Source organism: Drosophila yakuba, chromosome 4 (assembly GCF_016746365.2).
Source record: "Drosophila yakuba strain Tai18E2 chromosome 4, Prin_Dyak_Tai18E2_2.1, whole genome shotgun sequence".
Taxonomy (NCBI): Eukaryota; Metazoa; Arthropoda; class Insecta; order Diptera; family Drosophilidae; genus Drosophila; species Drosophila yakuba.
The window spans coordinates 68,943-96,814 of NC_052531.2; the positions used below are offsets into that span (position 1 = coordinate 68,943).

Sequence of the window (27,872 nt, forward strand, 5' to 3'; positions counted from 1 at the left end):
TTGCAATTCATTTTGAAAAAAGATAGAAAAAGGTTGTTTTCTTGGGCACCAAATAAAATATAAATTCATGACGCTAAACGATAAAATAACGCTAATTTTACGAGGTTACTCGCAACACAAATTTCCCCATATTCAAATTGTTTTAAAAACGGCAGAAGTTGCGGAATATATGATTGGAATTGCTAGTCCCTTTTCCGTCATATTGGCATACACAATAGAGTTGCCATCCTGGTTTCTCATCTCGGGTACGCAATCCGATTTACACGCATATAGAGAGCTACAATCGTGAATTCTACACAAACCGGGAGATGACCGAGCGATATTCTAATTTTGTATATATTAAGACATTCTATTGGGATTTGTAAACGAATCGAGAGGTGGCATCCTAATTTGTGCACTATGTATCGATACATAAAAACTGCTGAATGCTTATCATGTACAAAACCCTTTTCAAAAATTAAGCAAGAGCTTAAACCACTGTTGGGAATTGAAATGTATTTATCGACCTTTAGCTCAAAAAAACCTATCTGGCCTGAAAATAATACAAACGTCATTATAGTGTTTTAACATTTAACAATCTATCAGAAAGTCAAAAAGAAAATTTCGTGTTTTGAATATTTGTAGATTTAATGCGCATCGAGTCAATCGATGTAAGTAAAATATCGAGAATTGCCGACGCAGAACATCGATGCACGCCTGCTTATCGACAGTTGCCATCGTCGTTATTCCAGCTCTAATTTTAAAAAAATTCGATCAACGCAGACGTGGTACGGCTCTGTAAACCGTTTTAAATCTGATATCTTTTTGAAGCGGGAATTATTTTATAGTAATATTCTTTGTTTTGTGCCTGGTTCAATATAATTTTATTATGCGCCTTATGTCAAGTACAAAATGTGTACATATATCAGTTGCCCGACGCGGGTGCGCGCAATTGTGCTTTGATGAATAAATACATATATGCATAACCTGCTGTCTTCGTATAAGTGTATGTAAGCCAAAAACAAATATATATGAGTGTTTATCGGTATTCGTGTGCTGGCAGAGCAGCGATCAAAGCTGCGTTCGTTACTCGTTGACTGGCCCAAGAATGAAAACTCGTGCAAGTGTGTTAATAAAATGTATGCGTATGGATGTATGCACATACAAAAATATTGTGTCTGATTAATTAATGCGTGTGTCGCTTTAATTCTGAAACCATATTCAATGAGTATTTTTCTCCCATATAACAGTGTGTTAGAAATAACAGAAAAGTTTGCTGCAAAGTTTTTAAAATTTTGAGTGTTGCGGCTTTGTGGAGAGCTTTCTAGTAAAACTGATGTATAAAGAAATATAATTTTACTGCTAAAATCTCTCGGATTGGATAATCTAAGAATCGCTGTAAGTGCCACTTCCCAAGTTCGAATATAACAACATCCACCGCCATCGGTTCAAGTTTTACAACGTAGCCCCAAACGTGCGCACTTTTTCACTCTTCAGGAAACCCTTTACCTTCCAGATTTTATTTTCTCATTTACTTGAATATTTTTAATAACTTAAATATTAAGTTATAAATCATAGAGGACTGCATTGGCGTGTTCATATAGACATTCATGAGATATATATGTACACACGCGTACACCGCTGCATGTATATGTAAACACGGGATCGGATCCTCTGCTTCGAGTGCAGAGAGCCGACAGTACTCACACACACCCTGATGTTTGTTTGTTTATTTGCTGAAAATACAGTTTTCTGTATTCTGTTTTACGCATATATTTTTTTTGTTTAGACTTTCGTTTCCGTCTCTACCTGTTGATACGCCACAATCTCGTCTCTAAATAGAAACTCGTTGTGTCATTAGTCTTGAGCCGTACGTATTCTCTACGTTGTTTTTTCTATTGCCGCTGGCGTCGTCTAAAAAGTTGTTACCCTAAACTAGTATGTAGTTAGCTATTTCCCGCATCACGTTCTGACGACCTATCCTTTTTGTTCCAATCTCCGCCGGCCCAGTCAGGTAGCAGATAAATCCTGCTGCGTCCGAAATCGAAATGCGAAGTGTTATGTACATATGTATATCATGCATATCCAAAAGAATCATTTAGATCTGAGAAAGGTGTCCTTGGAGGTTGAACAAATAGTTATTTCAATGAAAATTTAGGGACAAGATTATTTTAACCGTTTTTGAAATGTAGAAGACATGTGAGTCTAGTATCTACAGCTATTTTAGAAATTTTGTGGAGGTATGTAGTTGAAAAACACACGTGACTTAAAAAACTATCCTTAAAAATTGTTTAAAAATCCTTATCATTTGCTTGGCGAAATGTCAAATTAATAAACTAAATCGTTTAAAATTTTTTACTAACGCCCACTCTAACGTCCACAGACCGCCATAAACTGCCACACCCACACCTTTGAAAATTTGATATTTTTTCACATTTTCGTTAGTCTTGTAAATTTCTCTCGATTGCCAAAAATGTTTTTGCCACGCCCACAAACAAAAACTGAAAATTTCTCCTTTGCACTTCCACCATCTGAGTAACGGGTAACAGATAGTCGGGGAACTCGACTATCTCCATGTTTTTCTATAACTCTGTTATATTTCATTTAACTTATTAACATTTTTGTATACCTTTTTTAATTTTTAAATTTGTATTTCCAAAATAACATTTTCATTAGAAAAAATGTGTCATGTCGAGCATAACTTTATTGTGCTGTTTATTAAATTCTTTAAAAACTTTACACGGAGTATACGGATAGCATGCTATGGCGAATATTTTCTCTAAATATTTTTGCTGTGCCAACTCTAATATCCACAAATTACAAAACGTAAAAACATGGTAGATGACTTTGGCAGTCAAGGTTTGTTTGTCAGCACTTAGACAACCCTAAAAATTACTTGTAAATGCATCTCCAACTCTATTTCCTAATCAAACGATTTTTTTTGGATTCCATGAATAAAATTCTTTTTCACTAGTTGAGTAATGAATATCTGATAGTCGTGGAAATCGACTTCGGTTTGCCAGCTTCCAAGTTGCCCTTTTTTTGTTAAATAGTCCTGTAGAAGCGTTTGCTGTTCACTACAAACCACTTTTTGTCCTTTATGTCAATGTTTTTTAATAATATTTTTAAATTACTTATGAAAGCTTATACGCCATAAGTTGTTATCTATTATATTTTTTCTTTTCGGTTTATTTTCAGATATGCCCTTAAGGAGTATGATATATTATTATGAAATTTGGTACAACCATATGCAGTGCAAAGAAGTCTCGCGAGCCTATGTAACTTTTGCAGTTGACACAATTTAGGCAAATACGACCCAACCGTCAAAAACATGCCTCATACACACAGCAGGCATGGATCATCTGGAGATGATTTATGTAGTACTGATGAAGTGAAGATTTTTAAAGACGAAGGAGACCGTGAGGATGAAAAAATATCATCTGAGAACTTATTAGTTGAAGAAAAGTCGAGCTTAATAGATTTAACTGAAAGTGAGGTAATAAATACATTTAAGAATTCATTCAAAACTATTTTCTTCCTTTTATGACTTGAAACTTTTTTTTAAATTAAAAATGTGTTTATTAATTAATTCGTATTTGGAAAGTATAATTTCAAATGTGCTGCGTACAAAAATTATTAATTCCAAGATATGAATGTTGCTAATATGTTTCTTTACATCGTAAATGAACATAATTATGGTTTGAATTTGACTTTTTCTTTGTACATAGGAAAAGGGTCAAAAAATTGCAAGACCGGACCACAGCCCTGTTTTTAGTAAGTATACATATATTATAAAGTACAATATGTATAATCGTTTAGAGTATTAGGTATAATTTTTTAAACTTTTATTGTTATTGAGGATCTCAGAGTTAATATTGTACATCGGTGCTAACTAACAAGAAATATTAATTTTTATCAATATTTATTTATTTTTTTCTATTGCCTTTTTTTTATTAACTTAGTTACATACATACAATTTTTTAACTAAGAATATTTTGAAACATTATTCTTGAATCGCTTTGGAGGAGATGTATGATTATATGCTAATATATAGAATAGCATACAAAAGTTTTCATAGAAACAGAGCTTATAAATGTTCAAACATGCTTTGGCTGCATTGCTCAAAGCAATCGTTTGATTGTGTTAAGGTGCAGACTGAGCTAAAAGTTAGCGTTAAAGAGAGTATTTTGACTAAGGTAAGAGCGATTGGTAGAGTTCTAAGGTTAAGGTTAGAGACGCATCGGATAAATAGCCGGCTACCTTGACTTATCCTGGTATCCACCTTTTCATGGTGCTAACAAGGTGATGAAGATTGTTCACCGGCACGCTATTTACCTTCTTTTGTTTTGTGTTTATATACGTTTATGTGTATGCGTAAAAAATGCATAAAAACTCGTATGTGTACTGTATGTATGTACATGTATACAAACAATGAGTTTTTAAAAATCTTCTGCACGAAGTGAAATAAACTACAGATAAAAACCAACGTCAGATTTTGCCATTCTATTTTGTTTGTTTCACCACCTTCTGGAAATTAATATGAATCGAAACCTCCGGCATTATCAAACAATAACTTTTAACGAGGAAAAACTATTGAATTCAGATATTGTATTTTCCTAGTTGAGTTTTGTGTTTAAAGGTGCAAACGTCACTAGTAATACCCGTTACTCGTAAAGTAAAAGGGTATACTAGATTCGTTGAAAACAATGTAACAGGCAGAAGGATCAATAGCCGAGTCGAACAGGCCATGTCCGTCTGTCCGTATGAACACCTCCATCTCAGGAATTATGAAAGCTAGAATGTTGAGATTAGGAAAACAGCTTCCATTAAGGCAGCGTAAGATTGTTTTCACATGTTGTCACGCCCACTCTAACGCGCACGATTTAAAAAAATGTTTTGACATTTTTAAATTTTTTTGTTAGTTTTGTACCGTCCAAAACCTCACCTACACCTTTGATACATTTTTAATTTTTTTTCATTCAATACTTTATTTTACCTATTTCTATCAATATGCCAGAAAAAATTTTTTGTTTGCACTACCGCTTGCTTAGTAAAGGGCATCTAATAGTCGAAGGAACTCGACTATAGCGTTCTCTCTGGTTTTTATCTCGTTAAGAGGTGTATTTGTTTTATATCAGAAGTTTGTAATAGAAAAATATATGTTAGCTGTCTTATTAGCTTACCTCAACGTTTTTACCATCCTGATAAACATAACATATTTACTAAAAATATAATGCACTTGATTTTGACACCTATTTTTCTACGGAGGAAAAGAAAGAAAAGAAAAGAAAGCATTTTGGAATTCCTTATTAACGACAATTAATGCAAGTCTTTAGCCCCAGGTGTTATGTAGTTATAAGCTTTTTAAACCTGTCTTCCCGATAAACTAGGGGGTACAACTAAAGTTATTTCCAGCCATTTTGCATTATTTAAAAGGATTAATGAACCCATTATAACGTTTGGATACAAAGTGGTTTTAAATTGGGGGAGGGTGTAGTGTTTATTGCCTAATAACGTTTAATCATGCACATTTACGGAATCGTATTGCATATCAAACGGATTTTCAAGGACTATAAAGCTTTGTAAACTAGCGGGCTTTTGCGTTTTTCACTTTTACACATTTACCGCTTGGCTTGCAATCCCTTTAGGATTTGCATTAACTTTCAATTGTTAAATCACTCTTATGAAAATAGTATACAAAAAGACGACATTTTATTATTTTTATGAAGTATAGATATAGATATAGACTAGTGAAAGTGATTAAAATATTTATTGTTCATGGGGAATAGACGCGTAGGCGTGGAGGAATAAAATGGGAAGCAGTTGGGCGGACGGCCATGTCTATGTCAACTCTGCCGTTAATGCTGATTAAGAATACATACTGCTAGAAACTTATGACAAAACATTAATAAAAGGTACAACTAAAACGTGAAACAATTTTAGAATGTTCATAAAACCCTATAGCTACAAAATTTCACGCTTAAAAGGGAAACAAGAAAAAAACAAGAGAGAACGCTATAGTCGAGTTCCCCGACTATCTGATACCCGTTACTCAGCTAGTGGAAGGGAGAAGGAGAGTCTTCAACACAGTTTTTGGCGGTTTGTAAGCGTTATAGTGGGCGTGGCATAAAGTTTTTTGGCATATCGATAGAAATTTACAAGACTAATACAAAAATGAAAAAATATCAAAACATTTTTCAAAAGTGTGGGAGTAGCAGCTTCAAGCGGTTTGTGGGCGTTAGAGTGGGCGTGGCAAAAAGTTTTTTGGCAAATCGATAGAAATTTACAAGACCAATACAAAAATGAAAAAATTTTAAAACATTTTTCAAAAGTGTGGGCGTAGCAGCTTTGGTCGGTTTGTGGGCGTTAGAGTGGGCGTGGCAAAAAGTTTTTTGACAAATCGATAGAAATTTACAAGACCAATACAAAAATGAAAAAATATAAAAACATTTTTCAAAAGTGTGGGCGTGGCAGTTTTGGGCGGTTTGTGGGCGTTAGAGTGGGCGTGGCAACATGAATCGACAAACTTGCGCTGCGTCTATGTCCCTGTAGTCTGCATACTTAATCTCAACTTTCTAGCTTTTGTAGTTCCTGAGATCTCGACGTTCATACGGACAGACAGACGGACGGACAGACGGACATGGCCAGATCGACTCGGCTACTGATCATGATCAAGAATATATTTACTTTATATGGTCGGAAACGCTTCCTTCTGCCTGTTACATACTTTTCAACGAATCTAGTATACCCTTTTACTCTACGAGTAACGGGTATAACAAGAGAGAACTCTATAGCCGAGTTCCCCGACTATCTGATATCCGTTACTCAGCTAGTGCACTGCGAAGGAGAGTCTTCAACACTGCCAGTTTGTGGGCGTTAGAGTGGGCGTGGCAAATCGATCAAAATCAACAAGACTAATACAAAAATGAAAAAATATTAAAACATTTTTCAAAAGTGTGGGCGTGGCAGCTTTGGGCGGTTTGCGGGCGTTAGAGTGGGCGTGGCAAAAAGTTTTTTGGCAAATCGATAGAAATTAACAAGGACAATACAAAGATGAAAAAATATTAAAACATTTTGCAAAAGTGTGGGCGTGGCAGTTTTGGACGGTTTGTGGGCGTTATATGAACATGAATCGACAAACTTGCCCTGCGTCTATGTCCCTGGATTCTGTATGCTTTATCTCAACTTTCTAGCTTTTGTAGTTCCTGAGATCTCGATGTTCATACGGACAGACAGACGGACGGTCGGCGGACAGACGGACATGGTCGAATCGACTCGGCTATTGATCCTGATCAAGAATATATATACTTTATATGGTCGGAAACGCTTCCTTCTGCCTGTAACATACTTTTCAACGAATCTAGTATACCCTTTTACTCTACGAGTAACGGGTATAATAAGCTAGTAAGAGTGCGGGCAAGAAATTTACTCTTCGTATATTATGTGCGTATTATTATGTGAACTCCAAAGTTCACCAAATTGATTTATTTTCAGCGCTTTGGGAGAAAATTAGTATAGTTTGAAAAAGTCTTAAAGCATATATACTAATTTTTCTGCACATTTTAGATAAGCTTGATACCCACGCTCCTAGCTTCAATATGGGTTACTTAGTTTCTCCTTATTCATATGCCAATGGTGCTCCCAGTGGCTTACCGGTAACTATGGTAAGTACTTCTTATGTTACATATATATGTATGTATATATTTTTTATGCATTATTTACTATGTCTTCTTGTGTTAAGCAAATATTATTCTGTTAATTTTTTTTCGTATTTACTTTTAGGATTTAGCACTCATAAAATATTTCCGATTATACCACTAAAACGAAATATTTATAATTATTATCCAGGATTTGTATACCCGTTACTTGTAGAGTAAAAGAGTACTTTAGATTCGATGAAAAGTATTTAACTGGTACAAAAAAATCGGATTCGCTACCCTACCCTACAAACTATTTATATTTATGATCAGGATTACTAACCGAGTCGATCTGGCTAGGTGCGTGCGTCTGTCTGTTCGTGCGAACGATGTGAAATCGGGAACTTTAAAAGGTAGAAAGTATAGTTTTTGTATCGTTCTTATAAACAACCAGATGGACACGGTCAAATCAAAAAGTCTAGTGATCCTGATCAAGAATATATATACCTTATAGGGGCGGAACACTTCTTTTTATCTGTTAATTTACGAGTAACGGGTGTATACATTTGGGGGTGGTTTCTGAGTATATAACAAACGACTCCAGCTTTTAGCTCTGGTGGTTGTTCCTCTTGTTTTTCTTTGGTTCTGCCGTACCTCTTATTACTTAACACATTAAAGCAGCACAGACAATGATATGTGTGCTATTGAAATATCTGCATTAATTAAAGTCTATGTACAAGTGAGCAAGGAAGAACCAAGAACATTACGATTGAAGTAATATCGATTATGTATGCAAAAAAGAGTCAAGTTACCATTGGTTTCAAAGTTACGTATTTTAAAATCACTTGTGTAATGATTGAAGCTTGGTTTGTTACTTCATGTTGCCATTTTCTCTGCTTTACAAGAGAATGCAGATACTTAAAGTTACAAAATCTGAAGATAAACATTTCTAAATCTGACTATTTTGTAATTCTGTAGAATATTTTCTAAAGTTTCTTACGAAAACGACGTGTAAAGTTATTGATAAAATAGTTCTAAGTTGGTGAGTCCCTACGAATAATTTAGTAAGTCCTAAATATAGATGGTCTGAGAAAACAACTAAGAAAACGTATTGCAAATATGGGAAGAATTAAAACAAATATCCACCGTTTACATCTGTTTTATCGATGGGGGTAGAAACCCATTTACTGGCGGGCGGCACGTTTCATATGCGTTTAGCAGCGGCTACATCAAAGAAATTCAGTTTCACTGAATCGTTTGCCACTGTACTCATCGCAGCTTGTTATTATTATTGGTTGCGTGCTCCTTATTTGTTTCTATTTATGGTTATTATCAGTGATCAATTGGAAGCCCACCTCAAGAATTTCAATATAAAAAACAGAGAATCTGGGGTGAATTATTTGATATTATTTATTGATAAGATTTTGTCTATCTCTGCAAAAGATATTTAAATGCAAAAGTGGTTGTTCTGTATTTAAAAAGTCATTTATAGGGTATTGACATAGCCGTCTGAGTTTGCAAGAAATTTACTTTATAAATTCTTATATATATAGCGTACTAGTTTAGCCAAAAAAGTTGTAAGGCTATGTATTATGTTTAAAAAGATTCACTGGTCGCTGGTGTAGTTCAAGTATATTACATGTCCCTCCAGTTCCATTGTGGTTTTGCTCAAAACTTTGTATGTATAAGTAATGTAATGTAAACAGAACGTATACTTTTCCTATATTTTTTTTTTAAATATCTTAAAGCCCGATTTTAAAGCTAAAATATTCCTTGTGTTTTTATGTGTTACATTTTGTGGTCATATGCGTTTATACACTTCATATATTGTTATTTTAACATATTAACAGTTATGTTAATAGAATAAAAACTATTTTTTCCAAGAAACTTTTAAAGCTGTGTTTTTTTGTATAAAAATACTAATTAATATAAAATACCGCGATGACGGATTCGTTTAAAGTGGCTAAACTTCCAATTTCCTTGAACTTAAAACACTATTGACTAAAAAAAACTATGTAAAACAAATAATATTAACAAGCTTAAAAATATGTGTAAAATTATAGGAATTTAATTTCAAGTTATTAGTAACGTGAGGTGTGACCATTTTTTATTATTATTATTATTTGCCAAAATCTTTTAAACTTTTTTAAAATATGCATTTTAATGTTTTAAAAAGTAAATGAATGATTATTTGCTAAATCAACAAGACTTTGAGATCCTATTTCTCTGAATGTTTGCGTACCATCGGTTAAGTGATTCATGTTACATCATGTTTTTTGCTTTTTTGGTGTCTTCAATTACACTCATCTTGATTTATTTTATGTAATATATTGTGTATTCTAGGCCAACAAAATTGGACTGCCTCCGTTTTTTTGTCACAACGCTGATCCGTTATCGACACCACCTCCAGCGCATTGCGGAATTCCTCCATATCAACTTGATCCTAAAATGGGTAAGTGTGAATTAATATAATATAGTTATACTAATAGCTGTTGGAGACATCTAGCCATTACTACTACTACGATATTTTGGTAAATTTTATTTTAATTTGTGATTACAATTATAAATATAATATAATATTTATCATTTATAAAATTTAAAACAAACCAAGAAAATGGGTTTTCAGTTAAAATCATTCGTATGCTATAAAATAAAATGTGTTGTTTTTAAATATAATTACGTTTGATTTCTTATGTATATTTACACCCGTTACTCGTAGAGTAAAAGCTTATACTAGATTCGTTGTAAAGTATGTAACAGGCAGAAGGGAGCGGTTCCGACCATATAAAGTATATATATTCTTGACTAGAAACAATAGTCGAGTCGATCTGGCCATGTCCGTCTGTCCGTCTGTCCGTCCGTCCGTATGACGGACGTGAGATTAGGCACGTGGACTCCAAAGACATAGACGCAGCGCAAGTTTGTTGACCCATCTTGCCACGCCCACTCTAAAGCCCACAAACCGCTTAAAGCTCCCACGCCCACACTTTTTTTTATATATTTTTTTTTCATATTTGTTAATCTTGTAACTTTCTCTCAATTTTTCCAAAAATCTTGAAAGAAACTGAAAAGTTGTCAGTGTTGAAAATTCTTCTTCGCACTGCCACTAGCTGAGTAACGGGTATCTGATAGTCGGGGAACTCGACTATAGCGTCCTCTCTTGTTTATAAAAATAAATTGCAAAAAAAAACTACTGAAATCTTTAAATTATCAATTGCGTTATATCTTATTGTGAACAAATGTCAAAACACATGAAAACCAACAACTTATTCTTTCGAGTTACGTTTTGTTTGCGGTTTGCCAATGCTTTTGTTCTTTTCTTCGTAAAGAGTAACCCCACGAAATTATTATTGACTTTCTCACCCTAGTTATCATAGACGAAATTCATACAAATTATGAAGTAATAATTGCGTATGATGCGATTTCATTTGTACACATCGTTAATCCTATAGCAATGATTCTGCCAAATTTCCTTCGTTGTTTGTGCGCTCTGAATAGAAATTGTGGTGGGTTGAATGTGAACCCCAGATATAGGGCTCAGTAAGTTTGCCGATCAAATGGGAACCAGCAGCGTAACTAAAAGGCGTGCACTTAAGAGGTCCAATGGATTACACGGCGTTATGGACCTTCACAATGATCAAGTATTCATAATTGAATAATACAATAAAACTTGAACCAGGCAGAAGATAGGGTCGAGTAAAGTAATTACTTCCAGTGCAATGTTATCACCAGATTATTAGTATTTTTCTTGTTATTATTATTCTTGTTATTATTATTCGTGTTATTATTATTCTTGTTATTATTATTATTTTTTTTATTACTAATATTATAATTATCATTATTATTATTATTATTATCATTATTATGTGGTTCACTGTACATTAGCCGTTAATTGCTGAACTAATAGAACAACACAAATAGGGGCGTTTTCCTTTTTTAGGAATACAGAGCGACCGCCCTCTGAGTGAAGTGGTTTCAAGAACTTTGTACATGACCTAAAACTACCCCCATTAATCTTTTCAACAAATTATTTTTCAACTCAAACCTTATAGTAAAAGCCGGTTTGGTATTGTCCGCTTTAAATTTCCCATGAATCCACAGAAATAATATGAATCATTAGATCCTAAGATTTTGATTAAAAAACAAAAAATTTAAATTAACAAAATAAGGATTTCTTGTTATGTTTAAAAGTTTATTTACGGTTTCACAACTAAGCACAGCTTTTTACAAAGACGGATGAAAGCTCATGGCGCAATTGTAAGAAACTCCAGATAATTTAAATATTACGGATTAGTTTGTGGATTAAAATGGACAAGTGCTTGTTAAACTTTTTTAAAATTAACATAAACTATTTACCTTAATAACTAGAGCTTGGTTGTTACAGTAACGGTGTATAAAATGTTGACTACTGGCCGTTACAATTTGTGTATGTGACAAAGGTCTAAATTAAAGTTGCGTAGCGTCGGCGTCACTAGAAACTGCAGGCTTTCTAGCTTTTATAGATCCCGAGATCACAGCGTTATATAGACGAATAGACAGTCTGACATAGATCGACTCGGCTAGGATATGTGTACCTTATAGGCTCGGAAACGATTCCTTCTATCTGTTACATTCTTTTGAACCAATCTTGTATGACCTTTTACTTTAATAATCACTTAAATGATTTTGGGCACAACTAAATTACCTAATGATGCTGATCGAGCCTATATAATTTGAAATATCAATGTGTAGGAAAAACAGTGTCTGGTAACTAAGGACTTATCAGTTATTACTCATTAGAGAAGTTAGATGTTTAACAATTTTGGTTCAATTTCTAAAGATATGTTTAAAAAAAAACGGAAGTTATTTTTTTAGTCTTTACGAAACAACCATTCCGGTGAAGGCACTCACAAAGTAATTTTGAACTTTTTTTTTTATTTTTTTTTTGCCCAATTATGTTGACACCCAACAATAATTTTTTTATTTCATTATTTTTTAAATTAATTATATTTTGATTTGAAAATTTCTCCTTCGTTTCCTGATGAAGCGTATCTGATAGTCCAGAAACTATATTTTCTTTTGTTTTATTATAATCATACCTTTAGAAAAGGGTCCTTCATATTTTTTGATCGAATTTTTAATAAAAGATTCTACTAAAAAAACTTAAAGCACTAAAATTAATTTGTAAAAAAAATTGTAATTATTTAAAAAAACTGTAATCTCCAGGTAACTATTACTTTTGGTTAAAAAAAATATAACCATAATATGTATTATGATGTAATCACATGAAATTTTTTGAGTAAACTCCATATACTTTATTGCAAATTCGGTCTATCAAGATGTTGTATAGATTATTTTCAGATAAAGTAAGCTTTGTTCCATATACGGCATGATATAACAGTATTGGCACTTAGAGCTCAAAAAATGGTTTCCCTGTTGAAATTGATAGTAGTTGGCAAATCCTTTTTAAGGGTTGCGCGACAAACGAGAACAAATGTTAGGGGAGGACATTGCTAATAGGGCATGACCCTTTCAATGGAATATTGTAAGGGGAAAACATTCTTAAAAACATGTTGCACAACCACACAATAATGACATTTTTTCTGTCGATAGATTAATTCATGCTTGCCGCCGTTTTCTATGGGACGCGGTACAGCCCGCGGGTGATTGCAGTAACCATGTCGTCACCCTTCTTAGTTGTGATTCCTGCTGCAACGCGTAACAATTGAACTTGAAAACGACAACAAAAGAACAAATTTTAGGGGCAAGAATAAGAGACAACACTGAGGAATGAAATAGAAAGGCCAACAAATTTTCAATTAAAATAAAAAGGCTCGGGACAGAATCTGAAATTGCTTAATAATCCTATATTTACACATCTACTTTACGGTTGATTACAGAGCAATTTCTTTTCTCTTCCTGCTGTACACATTTTTTCAAAAGTCGGAGAGCTAATGTGTATAAAATCGTGCTGTTTTTTAAAGTAAAATGTTTTTGGGACAACGTTTGCCGACAAGAATTATCATTTCGTTCAAACAACGCTTTCGATTAAAATAAAGGACTCAACGCGTAACAAAATAAAATTGGACAGAATTTATTATTATTATTTTCCCATAAAAGACTCAAAAATATAAAATTCTTTCAATTTAAAAAAAAATTCTACGTAAATTTAAAAACTCGCGGTTTATAAATAAACAAAACTTATATTTTAGGATTAACTCGACCAGCGCTATACCCATTTGCAGGAGGTCAATATCCTTACCCAATGCTAAGTTCAGATATGTCTCAAGTGGCATCATGGTATGTTTGTTATAATGATCTTTAAATTGTAACTAATATACATTTATTTTTAGGCACACTCCTTCTGTTTACTCCGCATCTAGTTTTAGAACTCCTTATCCCTCTTCTTTACCGATAAATACTACACTTGCAAGGTAATATTTTGCTTTTGGGACATTATAACTGTATTTAGCCACCCATGCTTACATGAATCGAGCGTAAAAAGCATATACCTTTTTAATTCATGTTTGTTTTGATTCAAAGCTATTAAAATTGTTATAAAAAAGGTAATGCGTTTGGCTTGTTGTGTTAAATTTTTTGTTGTAACGCGAAACTGGGTATTTTTTTTAGATAAATTAGAAAAGCGATTTCAAAACTAAGTATACCGATCTAATGACAAGCTTGGCTATTATTTCTTTCCCTAATGAAACCATTTTCTTATATAATTTCAGAAAAATTTAAGTTTAATTTAAAATTTGCTTTTAATTATGGTATCTTTTCCAGAAGAAAGTAGCAATGAGTGTATTAAGTCTTAATAGGGCCTAAAGTTTTGAGTCTTTAGGCTCACAAATTCTGCATTTCATACGTTTGGCTCACAGACTCTAATTAAATTCTGTACTTGGATAGTAAAGAAGGGTAGATAAAACCTTTTCAACCCAATAAGGTATACAAAATATATACATAAACAAACCGCAGATTAAGCCTCACATTCACGATTTTGTGTAATGTTGTTGTAATTATAATTGTTTTCCTTCCAATTTCTATCGCAATCCCCCTATCTAGGTAACGATCAAAATTTGTATTATATTGTATTGTTTTTTTAATAGGAGTTTATTTCTTTTGTCAAAATCTGCCAATACTTTCAAAATCTATGGTTTAATAAAGTTTTTTCATTAAAACACAAATTGAAACATAGACAAATAACAAGGTTGAAACTAAGAAATTATGTTTTAAATTATTCCTTTGAAAACTAATCAAATTATAAGCTAGAAAATCATTTTTTAAGAGTTATAGGTTATAGTTATAAAAACTAACGAAATTTTTAAATATTTATTTTCAAGATTACTGATGTTTCATTACTCATATGCAGTCACGACTATTATAGCTGTAGCACCATTTAAATACTTGACCTCGGTAAACCAACTTACGGAATAACCGGTTTTAACAATAATTTAAACAATTTTTTTTATATTTTTGTATGCGGTGGCTAAGTTGGCATTACATGTCCCATTTTTAATGTCATATTTCTATAGAATACATATTTTTACACCTTATTTGCAGTGATTTTCCATTCCGTTTTTCACCTAGCCTTCTGCCTTCAGTACATGCCACATCGCACCACGTTATAAATGCTCATGCTGCTATTGTGGGGGTTAGCTCTAAACAAGAATGTGGTGTTCAGGACCCAACAACGAATAATAGATATCCAAGGTAAGAGAGTTACAAATTTAACAAAAAAATAAAATCTTTATATCTTAGCCTAACGTTGTATCAAAATGTTGTATGATGTCAATTGTGTACGCATTTTTAAATTAACAAAAATTTTATTATTAACCTGAGTGTTAGGCATTCCAATTTTACTGGGTTTATTTTTATAGGACAATAAATTAGTTAGATTTTTGTAATGATATTTATTTAAGTTACGGTGCTTTAAAGTTTTAATTTAGTGGGTGGGAATTTTACATCCGCCATCTTGAATTTACCAATGGCTTTCTTCACTGCATATACACATATACATACATAGGGTATGAATAGACAGACCTGTAACTATATATAAACTCTCTCATTGGTCCTCTCATGGATATAGCGCCTGCGCATTTAGGACCAACCCCTAAAATGAATTTCGAGTTTCATTACCCCTTGACTTTAAAGTTCTGACTCAGATAATTTCGAAAATTTACAAAAACTCGTGTTACTTAAAGTAAATTAGCATAGATAAAATGATGTTTTAATTTACAATTAAACTGGGCTATATTTACCTTCTGAGAAAGAAAGCACACAAATGCACAGCTCCTTCTTTACAAGTTACTTTTATACTTACTACTACTACTAAAACTTCTTTCCGACGTTGTTTCCTTTATCTGGAATGGTTTCCAACAATATACGTAAAACAAGAGAGATGTTACAATAAATAGCTCATAAAACTTTTAGTTGACTCCAAGTTACAAAACTTGGTATCCAAAACAAAATTCCATTTACTGTTTTAGATTAAATGCATGGTACATATGGCAGGTGCAGTGCAAATATTTTGTATTGGAATAATCCGTTCAATCAAAAACCATAAATAGGTTACCCTTAATTGGTATACCAGTACCTGTATGGAAGGATATACTATATTCGTTCAGATCACTAGATAACTAGCCATGTCCGTAACGTCGGACTCTCGGAAAAATGCTTTGTTTTAGTTTTAGAGTTTGGTGCGTAAACATATATAGGTCGATAGAACTAAATATATGCGTTAAATATCCGATCAGAACCTTCTTTATATAATAAAATTTAGTTTGTTTATTGGTCTGTGTGTATGTCGCCTCGTATAATATTTTAACTTTAGTCATGGAGCTGCTTTTATTTTATTTAATTGCTTAGGCTGAACGCTAGTGGAGTGGGACACGGCGAAAGCTATTAAACAGCTTAAGCTAAAGAATATGTTATTTTTTTTTTTAATTTTTTATATTCTATATTATGTATAATTTAGACGTTTTGGGGGTTTTAAATCTCAAATCTCAGGAACTATAAAAGCTAGAAAGTTGAGATTTATCATGCAGACTCCAAAGAAATAGACGCAGTGCAAGTTTTTTTGACCCATGTTGCCACGCCCACAAACTGCCACGCCTACACTTTTGAAAAATAATTTAATATTTTTTCATTTTTGTATTGGTCTTGTAAATTTCTATCGATTTGCCAAAAAAATGTTTGCCACGCCCACTCTAACGCCAACAAACCGCCAAAAACTGTCAGTATTGAAAATTCTCCTTTGCACTTCCACCAGCTGAGTAAAGGGTATTAGATAGTCGGCGAACTCGACTATAGTGTTCTCTCTTGTTATACCCGTTACTCGTAGAGTATAAGGGTATACTAGATTCGTTGACCATATAAGGTGTATATATTCTTGATCAGGATGAATAGCCAAGTCGATATGGCCATGTCCGTCTGTCCGTATGAACGTCGAGATCTCAGGAACTACAAAAGCTAGAAAGCATACAGACTCCAGAGACATACACGCAGCGCAAGTTTGTCGATTCATGTTGCCACGCCCACTCTAACGCCCACAAACCGCCCAAAGCTGCCACGCCCACTTTTGAAAAATGTTCCTTAATTTTTGGTTCTCACGGTTTCAAAAAAGGTTAAAGAAAACCAATTAATTTTTATTGGGTATAAGTATTTAAAACAAACAATTGTTTGTCAAAACTGTCAGTATTTCATTTTTTATTTACAAACGAGAATAAGCTTTATTGAAAAAAGACTTAAAAATATTATCGAGGAAAGGTTATGCTAGGAAAGGTTAAAAAAGCCAATTGAGCCTTGTTTAATCAAAAGTTATATCAAAATTAAAGTACAACTTTTTCAATTTGTTTTAGAAGACAATAATTCAGAGTAATAATATTTTCGAAAAACCCAAAAATTCGAATTTCGACTAACCGTTAGTTATAATGGTATCGTAGCAGTTTGATGGTGGACTACAAAATTATTGTCAAGTTTACGATTGTTTATTTTATATTAAGATAAAAACTTAGCGCCATTAGGAATTATTCAAAAAGTTAATGTATACCGTGGTTAAAGTGTAGAACATGTATATATTCGTAGATATGACTTTAAAAAACGTATGAAGCGCCATCTATATCTGAAGACACTCGAATTTGTCATGTATTATTTTAATATATTGTCAGGTAAAGTCCTAAAAATGTAACATATGAATATAACTTTGAATCTGAGCCAAGAGATAATTTAAATGAAAGGGGAATCAATTTTGAAAAAGTATTTTTGTATGAACAGAGATCCCAGAAGAAGAAAGGGCTCACCAGCTCTGGATGCTGTGATTTTACATGTACAATATGTGTAAAATGTACATAATTATGAGATTTTACATGTAAAAATATACATTTGCCCCTCACTGAAAGTATACAAAGCACAGACGTTTTTTTATTGATCAAGATTTAACCTTTTTTTTTTTTTTGGGATTGAAAAACAGAATGTTAAAATAAAAGAATGTTTTAATTGTAAACTCTTTACAATTAATATTATGTTAACGATAGAAAGTGTGTGCGCATAGGTTCTCACGCAGTTATTTTCGTTGGAGACGATGTCTTGTCCCTGTCTCTCTCGTATTTGTCAAGACTTCGTATACTTTTATCGTTAAGTTTTATTTTTAAAAGCCGAAAGAGAGTAAATCAGACAATTGTTGTGGCAGTATATACAATTTTGCGAAAATCTATATAAGTGCACTATCTTAAAAGAAGCAATGCCTACAAATAGTTAAAAAATATTTGTAAAGACAATTTCATGGAAATATTAAATAAAAAATAATCTATTCCTTTTGTCCGTTAGAGAACAACTAAGATAAAATACCAGAGTATATGCTTAAAATTAATGTATATGAAATGTGTTAAAAATTAAAGAAAAGTGTTAAACTGTGTGAACTTCTTTTTCCATACTTACTTAATAATAATATAGTGCTTATCGATTTAGTAATATAAGGTAAAAGTACATTTAAATGTGTCAAAATAAATCGAGACAGAAGTTAAAGCGAGTATGGACCATATTACTACTGAACAAAAGAAGTAAAAGAGATTTATAAAAAAAAAAAAGCAAAACAAAAAATTTACACGGCCTTGCATTGCAACAGGCGGACAACAGGGTTACGTTAATATCACTAACTAAAAAACAAATAAGTGTTGATTAGGCCTGTGACCTAACAAATACAAACTTACATACAAATATCGGGATTATCAAAGAAATTTACGCTGTCTAAATCTTTTTAAGATTGGAAAAAAATATTATAAACAAAGAACCCTTTATGAAAAAATAATATGTGCTTAAAGAAGTGGTAACTTTATAAAATTCGAGTAATCATGACTACTAAGATTATGAAAGTTAAGAGAAATTTTTAAAATATAAACAAATTTAAGCGAAAATCTTAAAATGTATCCAGTAATTAATATACTTAAAATATAAAACAACAAGTTTACTAATGGTTGATAAACAACGGAATTTATTAGTAGGTTACTACAAATACCTATAATGCCACACTGTGAAACAATTAATGATGAAAGCATTTTGAACTCAAACGAATTAATAAATTACCAGAAATATAGGCGCAATGAGGAACTACAAAAGAACATTTTTAACAAAAAATCAATCAATTTGCGAACGGGCCAGGTCACTGTTGGTAACCAATATACGCAATTAACTGACAACAGAATAGCACAAAATAATTGCAATGATTTGGAAAAAATCCTTATTGTACCATCAAGTAGCTCAGACGGAATGGAGGCATCGTTATCCGAACTCCTATTAATTCCGCCAAAAACAATTTCTCAGGCTTGGCAAACCGCAGAAGAAATAGAAAGCTGGCAAGATGACGGGTTTCGCCAACGAAATGAACTGTTTTCTTGTATTTATACAAATAGTATGCTAAATCAGCAGCAATGCTCGCAGCAGCAGCTATTGGCCACACAACTCTTATATGCTCGACTTCTTCGGTCTCAGTTAGCTGAACGGGAATCCCAGTCGAATAAGTCCAACATGGTTCATTATTCAGGATCTAAAAAGACCATGCTTCGACAAGATGACCTTCTATCAACCCCATCATCGCAGGATAATAATAACAATATTAAGTTAATCAATGATATCGAAAACAGCTTAGGTTGTGTAGATCCCCCTTTGTTGGATTTTTCTACCGTTCGTCAAAGCCAAAGAGCAGAACAAAAAAAGAAGCAAGAAGACAACAATTGTTACTCACCAAACTTAAAATCGAACAAGGAAGCAATAGACGGGTACGACCTACAACACACATGTGATTTTATCAGGGAACAAAAAAACGTTCTTATTGACATTAAAAAAAAACTCGAAAATCTCTCCGAGATCTCAGGTAAATTTAGGAAAGGGTTAAGTGCTCGTCAAAGTCACATTGAAGTAAATAATGGCTCTGATTCAGCCCTTGAGGAAATTGTAGGACGGCACCTTGATGGAAATCGGAAAGCTATTGAAAGTTTACTGGAAGAGGTAAAAAGATTGTATAATCAATGGAGCAGCGCTGAGCTCTATTATGTTCGCAGCTTACAACGCTTGGGACTCTCATCAGAGGAAGGTGGTGACTATACACCTACACCAACACATACTATTATGGCATTGGCTGCTATAGCACTGTCTAATGAAAGTGGTATTTCGCCACAGAAATCGTCTACAGAGCACTCTAAACTCCTAGATGTTGAAAGCGAGTCCGCTTTGTTTTTGACCTCAGCAAAACCTAAAACTTTGGTCGAAATAGAGAATATAATATTACAACTCGCATCATCTGGTAATATGCATCAATATAGCGCTGCTAGTACCACTCCTGGAGCCTACAGTGATAGTTTTAAAAGCGATGGCGAAGATTCAGACTCAGCACCCACTTGCATTTGGCATTCGACAAGTCGAACCTTTCGCCGCAAAAAAGAGGTAGAGCCTTGTAGCACTGCAGCTGAGATTATTTTAGAATATGCTTCATTGTCTTCAACTTCGAACGCTGATACCTCACGCCTGCTTACATCTGCATCAAAAATTTCAGATGTTACTGAAAATTATAATGTCACAACACAATTGCCTATTATGTTTAATTACAATCGCGAAAGTTCAGCTGTGTCAATCATTACCGATCCTTCCATTTTCCCCGAGTTTTCTACTGCACCCTCAACTCCATCTACTAGTAGTAATAGTGGATGCTCTACTGGAATAGTTTCTGGAATTTTCGGCTTAAGTCAAAATCGAAGAAAACAAAGACTTGCAAGGCGCATTGAAACTCTAACTACAAATTCTTTTAAATCGAATGCAATAAGGGGAAACGGTGACAAAGAAATCGTTAATCAGCTAAAAATATCGCCATCAATTACAGCATCGCCAACTGAAAATGTTTCCTCCCTAATTACTAACACTTTGGGTTCGCCTAATGCCTCTTTAAGATCGCAGGAACTTTCCATAACTAACATGTTCAAAGAACGAGTAAGCACTTTACAGGCAAATACCGGATCTATGAAGTCTGAAAATTTTCCAATGCTAGATGATTCCCCATACGACTTAAGTATTGGAAGCAAGACAAAACACATGTAATTTAATATCGCCATACTTAGTTACACATAAGAACTCATTTTAATTTCTTTTTATTTCTTTTATTTCTTTATAAAGCTGTTGAAGTCGATGCTCACTCTAAAAAATACCAATTTTTTAATATACTGATGATTATTTCAAGCAGCTTTTTGTTGTAGATCACTTAGGGGAAAACTAACATTCAAATCCGAAATAAAGTTATTTTTTGCAGTCGCTTAATAGGGATATGAAAACAATTCTAAGGTTTTAAAACATTGTTTTTTCTAATGTGAAAATTGTGTTTTAAGAAATTTTACAAGGATCTTGTATATCTTATCGACGCTGACATCATAAATTGTGTAAGTGATGCTGGCGACAATTTTAGTCCAAAGTCAACAAAACAAAAATTTTTTTAATCCAGAGGTTGTTTTTTCGTCGATGAACTAACATCTTTTCGAAATTGAAGTCTTTTAAAGTCTCTAAAAATAAAAATTCGTGATTTTCACAAAAAAAATTCGTTGTAATTTCTGTCAAAAATATTATAAAAATTTTTTGTTTTTAACATCTATGTAGAATAATTTGTTGTTTGTGATCACTTACATAAATGTGAAAGACATGGTTTCGGAAGGCTTTTTTTTCACAATTTTGAGAATTGTCTTTTTATACATTGACACGAGAATATTACTACATAAAAAAAATACCTTTTTTAAGTGTCTAAAGGTAGTTTTCCCCTAACAAATGTAGTACATTAAATAAATATGTTCCGAATTTTTAAAGGGTGTGCTTCGATTTTTCAACAAAAATTGAATAGATTTTTTTTTTTTATAAAATTTTCAATGTAGTCTTTTTATTTTGCGCACTCTATAATATTTATACGCTTATATTTAAAAGTATTTCATAATTAGCGGGTTATTTAAAAACTTAACGTGGATATGTTATAATATAAGTAAGTGTGACACAATTTCTTTGTTAAATAGTATTTAACAGTTTGAAAGAAGCGTATCCGACCTTAAAAAGTATTATCAAGAATAATAAGAATTAATAATAATAGAATTAATATGAGCGTCTATATTATCAAGCATGCGTATTCCAGGGAAACCTAATTTGTGCAAATTTGTTAAAAATAATATATTAGTAATAATATTTCTAAAGCTCACATGAAACCGTCCCGTCCATAAATTATTTTTATCACGTCCAAAAAACAAGCACACTCCCGAAAATAAACTGGTCTACTATATTCGTTGAAAAATATGAAACAGTTTGAAGGTAGCGTTTCCGATCCTGTAAAGTATATACATATATATACTTGATCAGAATCACTAGCCGATTTAATCTGTCCATATGAACGTCGGGTTCTTGGGACCTATAAAATCTAATATGTTAATCTAAAGTCCACAGCCCGTTTTCTTTTTTTTTCGTAAGCAATGAATTTAACCACTACTATCTCGCTGAGTAACGGATAAAAGATTATAGAGGATCTTGAGTATAGAATTCTCTCTTGTTAATTCATTATATTAAGGATGAACTGCTGCCCAAGAATGTACATATGTACATATATTTCCACAAATGTATAACTTTTGCATGTCTTCAAGCATTCGTGGAGATAAGTGGCAAAGTTTTTGCAGGGAGAGGCATTTGAAGTGTGTTCAGTTACAGTGGGTGTATAATAGAATGTAACGATTTAGTATCTTAAAACTTATACATTTTTTGTTAAATGTTTTATAAAACGTTTAACAGAATAAATTCAACCATGTTTTATTTATTACCCAGCTGCCCATTTTTTTAATACAAAACAAGAGAGAACGCTATAGTCGAGTTTCCCGACTATCTGATACCCGTTACTCAGCTAGTAGAAGTGCGAAGGAGAGTCTTCAACACTGACAGTTTTTGGCGGTTTGTGGGCGTGGCAAAAAGTTTTTTTGCAAATCGAAATTTACAAGACTGATACAAAAATGAAAAAATATTAAAACATTTTTCAAAAGTGTGGAGGTGGCAGTTTTGTGCGGTTTGTGGGCGTTAGAGTGGGCGTGGCAGCATGATTTGACAAACTTGCGCTGCGTCTATGTCCCGGGAGTCTTTATGCTTAATCTGAACTTTCTAGATTTTGTAGTTCCTGAGATCTCGACGTTCATACGGACAGACAGACGGACGGACAGACGGACATGGCCAAATCGACTCGGCTATTAATCCTGGTCAAGAATATATATACTTTATAGGGTCGGAAATGCTTCCTTCTGCCTGTTACATTATTCAAGGAATCTAGTATACCCTTTTACTCTACGAGTAACGGGTATAATGAATTAAAAAGGCATTGTTTAGTTTTATAAAACACATGGGAATAATGAGTTGTAATCATCATTTTATTTTATTTTGTAGGAACCTGGAAACAAAAAACCCATCAAATACGCAATCAAATGACTCCAAGGACACAAATGATAAAAAAAAACCCCATATTAAGAAACCACTGAATGCGTTCATGCTCTATATGAAGGAAATGCGTGCTAAGGTTGTTGCCGAATGTACACTAAAAGAATCCGCTGCTATTAATCAGATTTTAGGAAGACGGGTAAGAGAATTAGTAAAACGTTTTGATTTGTATTTGTTTAAGCTACTTAGGTTTGATTCAATTCGTTCCGATTAGAAAAGTTGTAGGGCTTGTAAAATGATCTTTTTCAAGAGGACGACAAATATTCAATATTGACATCATAAAAAGGGTTAATTTTTAGATAAAAAATAAAAAAATAATAATCGTTCTTCTAATGGCTTAACTTATTAATAATACTTTTGTAGTGGCACGAACTTTCCCGCGAAGAACAAAGCAAATATTACGAAAAAGCTCGACAAGAGCGTCAATTGCATATGGAATTGTATCCGGGGTGGAGCGCACGAGATAACTATGGTTACGTGTCAAAAAAGAAAAAGCGAAAAAAAGACAGATCGACAACGGATTCGGGAGGTACTGCAAAAAATTTTCAAAATATTACTCTTCCCTTCTTTTTATTGCATTTCACTTTTATATTATTTCATTTAATCACTAACATACAAAACGTATAGCACACATCTAACATAAACAACTAACCCAATAAAACTAGAAACAACAGTAAATTTAAAATATGTCTTTGTAATTTGTGTACATACATGAATCGTAAAAATATTGTAAGGTTCGCAACTAAGAAGAGTACTCAAATAGTTCTCCACTTTAAAGTTATAAACTTTGATTTGTAGAATTAAACATAGCTTTGTTGTGTTTAATCATAGTTAGTCTCTGTAAAATAGCTTGTAATCTTAAAATTCATGTAAATCGGTTTATGATCAATTTAATTTAAACTTAGTTTTTAGTTAAGTTTTGACGCAATAAAAATACCGGAAGTTCTTAAGTGTGAATCGTCTAACATCGCTAAACAAATGTTTTTATGCATCGCTTGTTTACTGATAATCTATTTTTTTAAATGTTTAAATGGATTGTTGGCTTAAGGGATGATGATATTAAATCAAGATTAGGTTATTAGTATGGAAAAATATATATAAGGACACAAACTACAAACACAATCAACATATTACAAACAAATTATTAAAAATCATTGAAAATTGTTTAACTAATGAATAGAGTTTATTTGGAAAATTTACTACTAAAGTAAAAACACGGCCGTTTTTTGTCTTCGCTTTATTTTGGTTTACTTTTTTTTTAATTTAAGTCTTAGTTACTTTCTTAAGAAAATAAAATGAATGAAGAGAAAATGGTCCTAAGAAGATCAGAGTAATATAATTCAGTATATAATTTCTTTACTTTCTGCTTTTAAAATTGGTTTTTTTATAAACATTTTTGAATAATATTCTATTTAAATAACGAGCTACGAACAATTGGCAGTAAAATAATGTAACTTTTAAACCAAAAACAAAGGCAATCGTGTATTAAAATATTTTCTTATACATTTTATTTGGACCCATTTGTTGCTGAATTATTTAGCAATCGATGCTTAATCTTTTAAAACTATGTTGGACATCTGAAATAGAATTGGCGAAAGCATGCGCCCGAAACCGTAAAGAAGATCGATCAGTCCAAGCTTTTCACATGTTGTAAGGTCCAATTGTTGACAGAACGATAAACGAACTCATCAGTTGGAGGTAGCCATCTAAGCTAGCATTGGTGTTATGGAGTGTGATGTAAACGGTTGACAAATGAAGCATATGGTACAGTTATCTTATTAAAAAAATTGTAATATTTATATTATTTATTTATATAAATCTAACTTAAATTGCAATCAAAAAAGCAAACTAACTAATATGAGCACTAGCATCAATGGTAAAACTATACATTGGGGTGTTTCTTGGTTGATAAGAAAAATAAGTTGAACAACAAGTTCTTAGGATCTGGATCTGGTCTATAAGAGATTGCTGCCTTTTACTAGGGTTAGGAATTTATTAATTTCCTAGTTTTTTGGTTTTGTCGTCAGCAACTGTAAAAGTGTTTGAAATTATTGTTAGGGCTGTTAAGCAAAGAGAATCTGAGCATTAGGCGTTTTACCCAGTAGCTAGGACAAATTTCAGTCAGAAGTTTGCAGTAATGCATATAATGGCGACCATATATTATTAGTATAAGCAGCGGAGTTGATATAGCCATGTCAATTTGCCCCTTCCTCCATTTTTAAGTAAACAAATCTTTCAGTTTTAAAGCCAACTGCATTAAACGTTTCAAAATTGTTGCTTTTATTGCATGTAGTAAAGCCGGGCGGACCGGTTTGAAGCACAATATCAGGGATGTCTTTGAACTTATCGGAAATGTATGGATTAAAATTACCTGTATTGGTTTTCATTGATCATAAAAGCACTAATTTGATATACAGCAGTTTCTAACAATATATAATTTTGGTTTAGTTTGATCAAACTTACAATACATTACCTTCCATAGAAACAGTCAGAAAATGACCAGCAACTTAATGGATACGAAATCGTTACTAGCTGTGTAAGAGTACCGAAGAATAGATTGTCAAGAAAAGCTATTTAATAATTAATGGTTTGGATATTCTGATCTCACTGTAAGGACTTTTGCAGGTGTTTGGTTTTTAAACCTTTTTTTATTTTAAAAGGTTATACTAGATTCGTTGAAAAGTATGTAACAGGTAAAAGGAAGCGTTTCCGACCATATAAAGGATATATATTCTTGATCAGGATCAGTAGCCGAGTCGGTCTGGCCATGTCCGTTCGTATGAACGTTGAGATCTCAGGAACTAAAGCTAGGAAGTTGAGATTCAGCATACAGACTCCAGAGATATAGACGCAGCGCATTTGAAGTTATCTAAAAACTCATCTAAAAATTATTTGGAATACTCGAGTTAAAATACCGCGTTTTTCGCATAACGTAAAAATGGTGTTCAAAGTCCTGGTTAAATATATATGTACATATCAGCGTAGCAATTCATACCAATACAACCTGAATACTGTTATTATATACTATTTTAAATATCGCGTTTATCCCACTCCCAGTGGCATGCCTTGGGGCGTGAGGAACAAGCGAAGTATTACGAGTTGGCGCGAAGGGAGCGACAACTGCACATGCAAATGTATCCTGATTGGAGCTCTCGTACAAATGCCTCTCGTGGCAAAAAACGGAAGCGGAAGCAAGATAACAACGACGGAGGTTAGATACATTTTCTTAAACTTAGCTAAGAACTTAAATCAGTTTAAATGAAGCCAGAAATGATCAATTAAATATTATCAAGGTCAAATATAAGAAAACTGATTAACTTTATTTATAAATGTACAAAAATTAAAAATATAAACATACATATATATTTATACTGATGACATTAAGATTGGATTGAAATTCTGAAAAATGTATTGTGTTATAGCGATTGGCAAGCCACAAACATACGTTTTTGTCGGTATAAATTAAAAACTATAAACAAAACTAAATTTTTAAAATATAAATATAGATCTTATAAATTTTTGAATCTTATTACATATTTATTAACCAAATTTGAATTGCATGAAAAACTTAAAACACTTTATCCAAAAGTAAGTCAGTCGCATGAACAAGTTAAAAATCAGTACATCTTAAAGTAGCATATAAGTATTTGCATGAAATTATAATATATTATTTTCTTAAGAACAGTTGAAAATTTTGATATACCCGTCACTAGTATAGTAAAGTATATCGTATTCTTTTGAATATTTGGAAAAGGAACTTCAGTGGGTATTCAGCCTTTTAATTTGGTTTGCTTGTCTGTCCGTCGGTCCGTATGATTTTATATTTTTTTTTTAAATTTTTTTAACTCCCACTTCCAATAATCAATTATTGTTATAAAATATATTCGATTAAGCATTTTAAGGTGTTGCTATAAATGTGCAGTGCGGGTATTGAAAAGTCGAGACAGTCGACTATATGTTGTATTCCAAAATATCGTAATATGTTTCTATTTATTTTGTATATCATGTGTATTTCCATTACCTTACTATCAACATATATCTAACAAAGCATTAACAATGTATTCACTAATATATATTTTACTTAATTGGTATATTACAATTGACTTTATTTCCGTAGGTAATAATATGAAAAAATGCCGCGCTCGTTTCGGATTGGATCAACAGAATCAGTGGTGCAAGCCGTGCAGGTATGTTTTACATATATTTTTGTGTACATTGTTTTACATTTTATTGCAAATGGATTTACAAGATTCACGCAAGTAATTTTAATTTAATAACAAAAATATGTTA

General features: G+C 32.7%; 1 protein-coding gene across 20 annotated transcripts in view; it reads left to right on the forward strand.

Moving 5' to 3' along the window:
• The first annotated feature begins 742 nt into the window (after positions 1–742).
• LOC6523695 (protein pangolin, isoforms A/H/I/S) overlaps positions 743–27,872 on the forward strand; it is a 35,201-nt gene continuing 8,071 nt past the window's right edge. The window contains exons 1-12 of one of the 20 annotated variants that reach the window (XM_015191244.3): positions 745–985; positions 1,230–1,377; positions 3,178–3,475; positions 3,708–3,753; positions 7,546–7,643; positions 9,960–10,068; positions 13,808–13,895; positions 13,949–14,029; positions 15,156–15,305; positions 23,532–23,721; positions 23,946–24,111; positions 27,700–27,769. In XM_015191244.3, coding sequence (XP_015046730.1) covers positions 3,311–3,475; positions 3,708–3,753; positions 7,546–7,643; positions 9,960–10,068; positions 13,808–13,895; positions 13,949–14,029; positions 15,156–15,305; positions 23,532–23,721; positions 23,946–24,111; positions 27,700–27,769 — 1,163 coding nt within the window. In that variant the 5' untranslated portion in view covers positions 745–985; positions 1,230–1,377; positions 3,178–3,310. Of the gene's footprint in view, positions 1,378–3,177; positions 3,476–3,707; positions 3,754–7,545; positions 7,644–9,959; positions 10,069–13,807; positions 13,896–13,948; positions 14,030–15,155; positions 15,306–18,114; positions 21,176–23,531; positions 23,722–23,945; positions 24,112–24,892; positions 25,347–26,639; positions 26,796–27,699; positions 27,815–27,872 lie in introns of those variants that run through there. The other 19 variants (XR_006245271.1, XM_015191245.3, XM_015191241.3 and 16 more) reach the window with 19 other exon arrangements.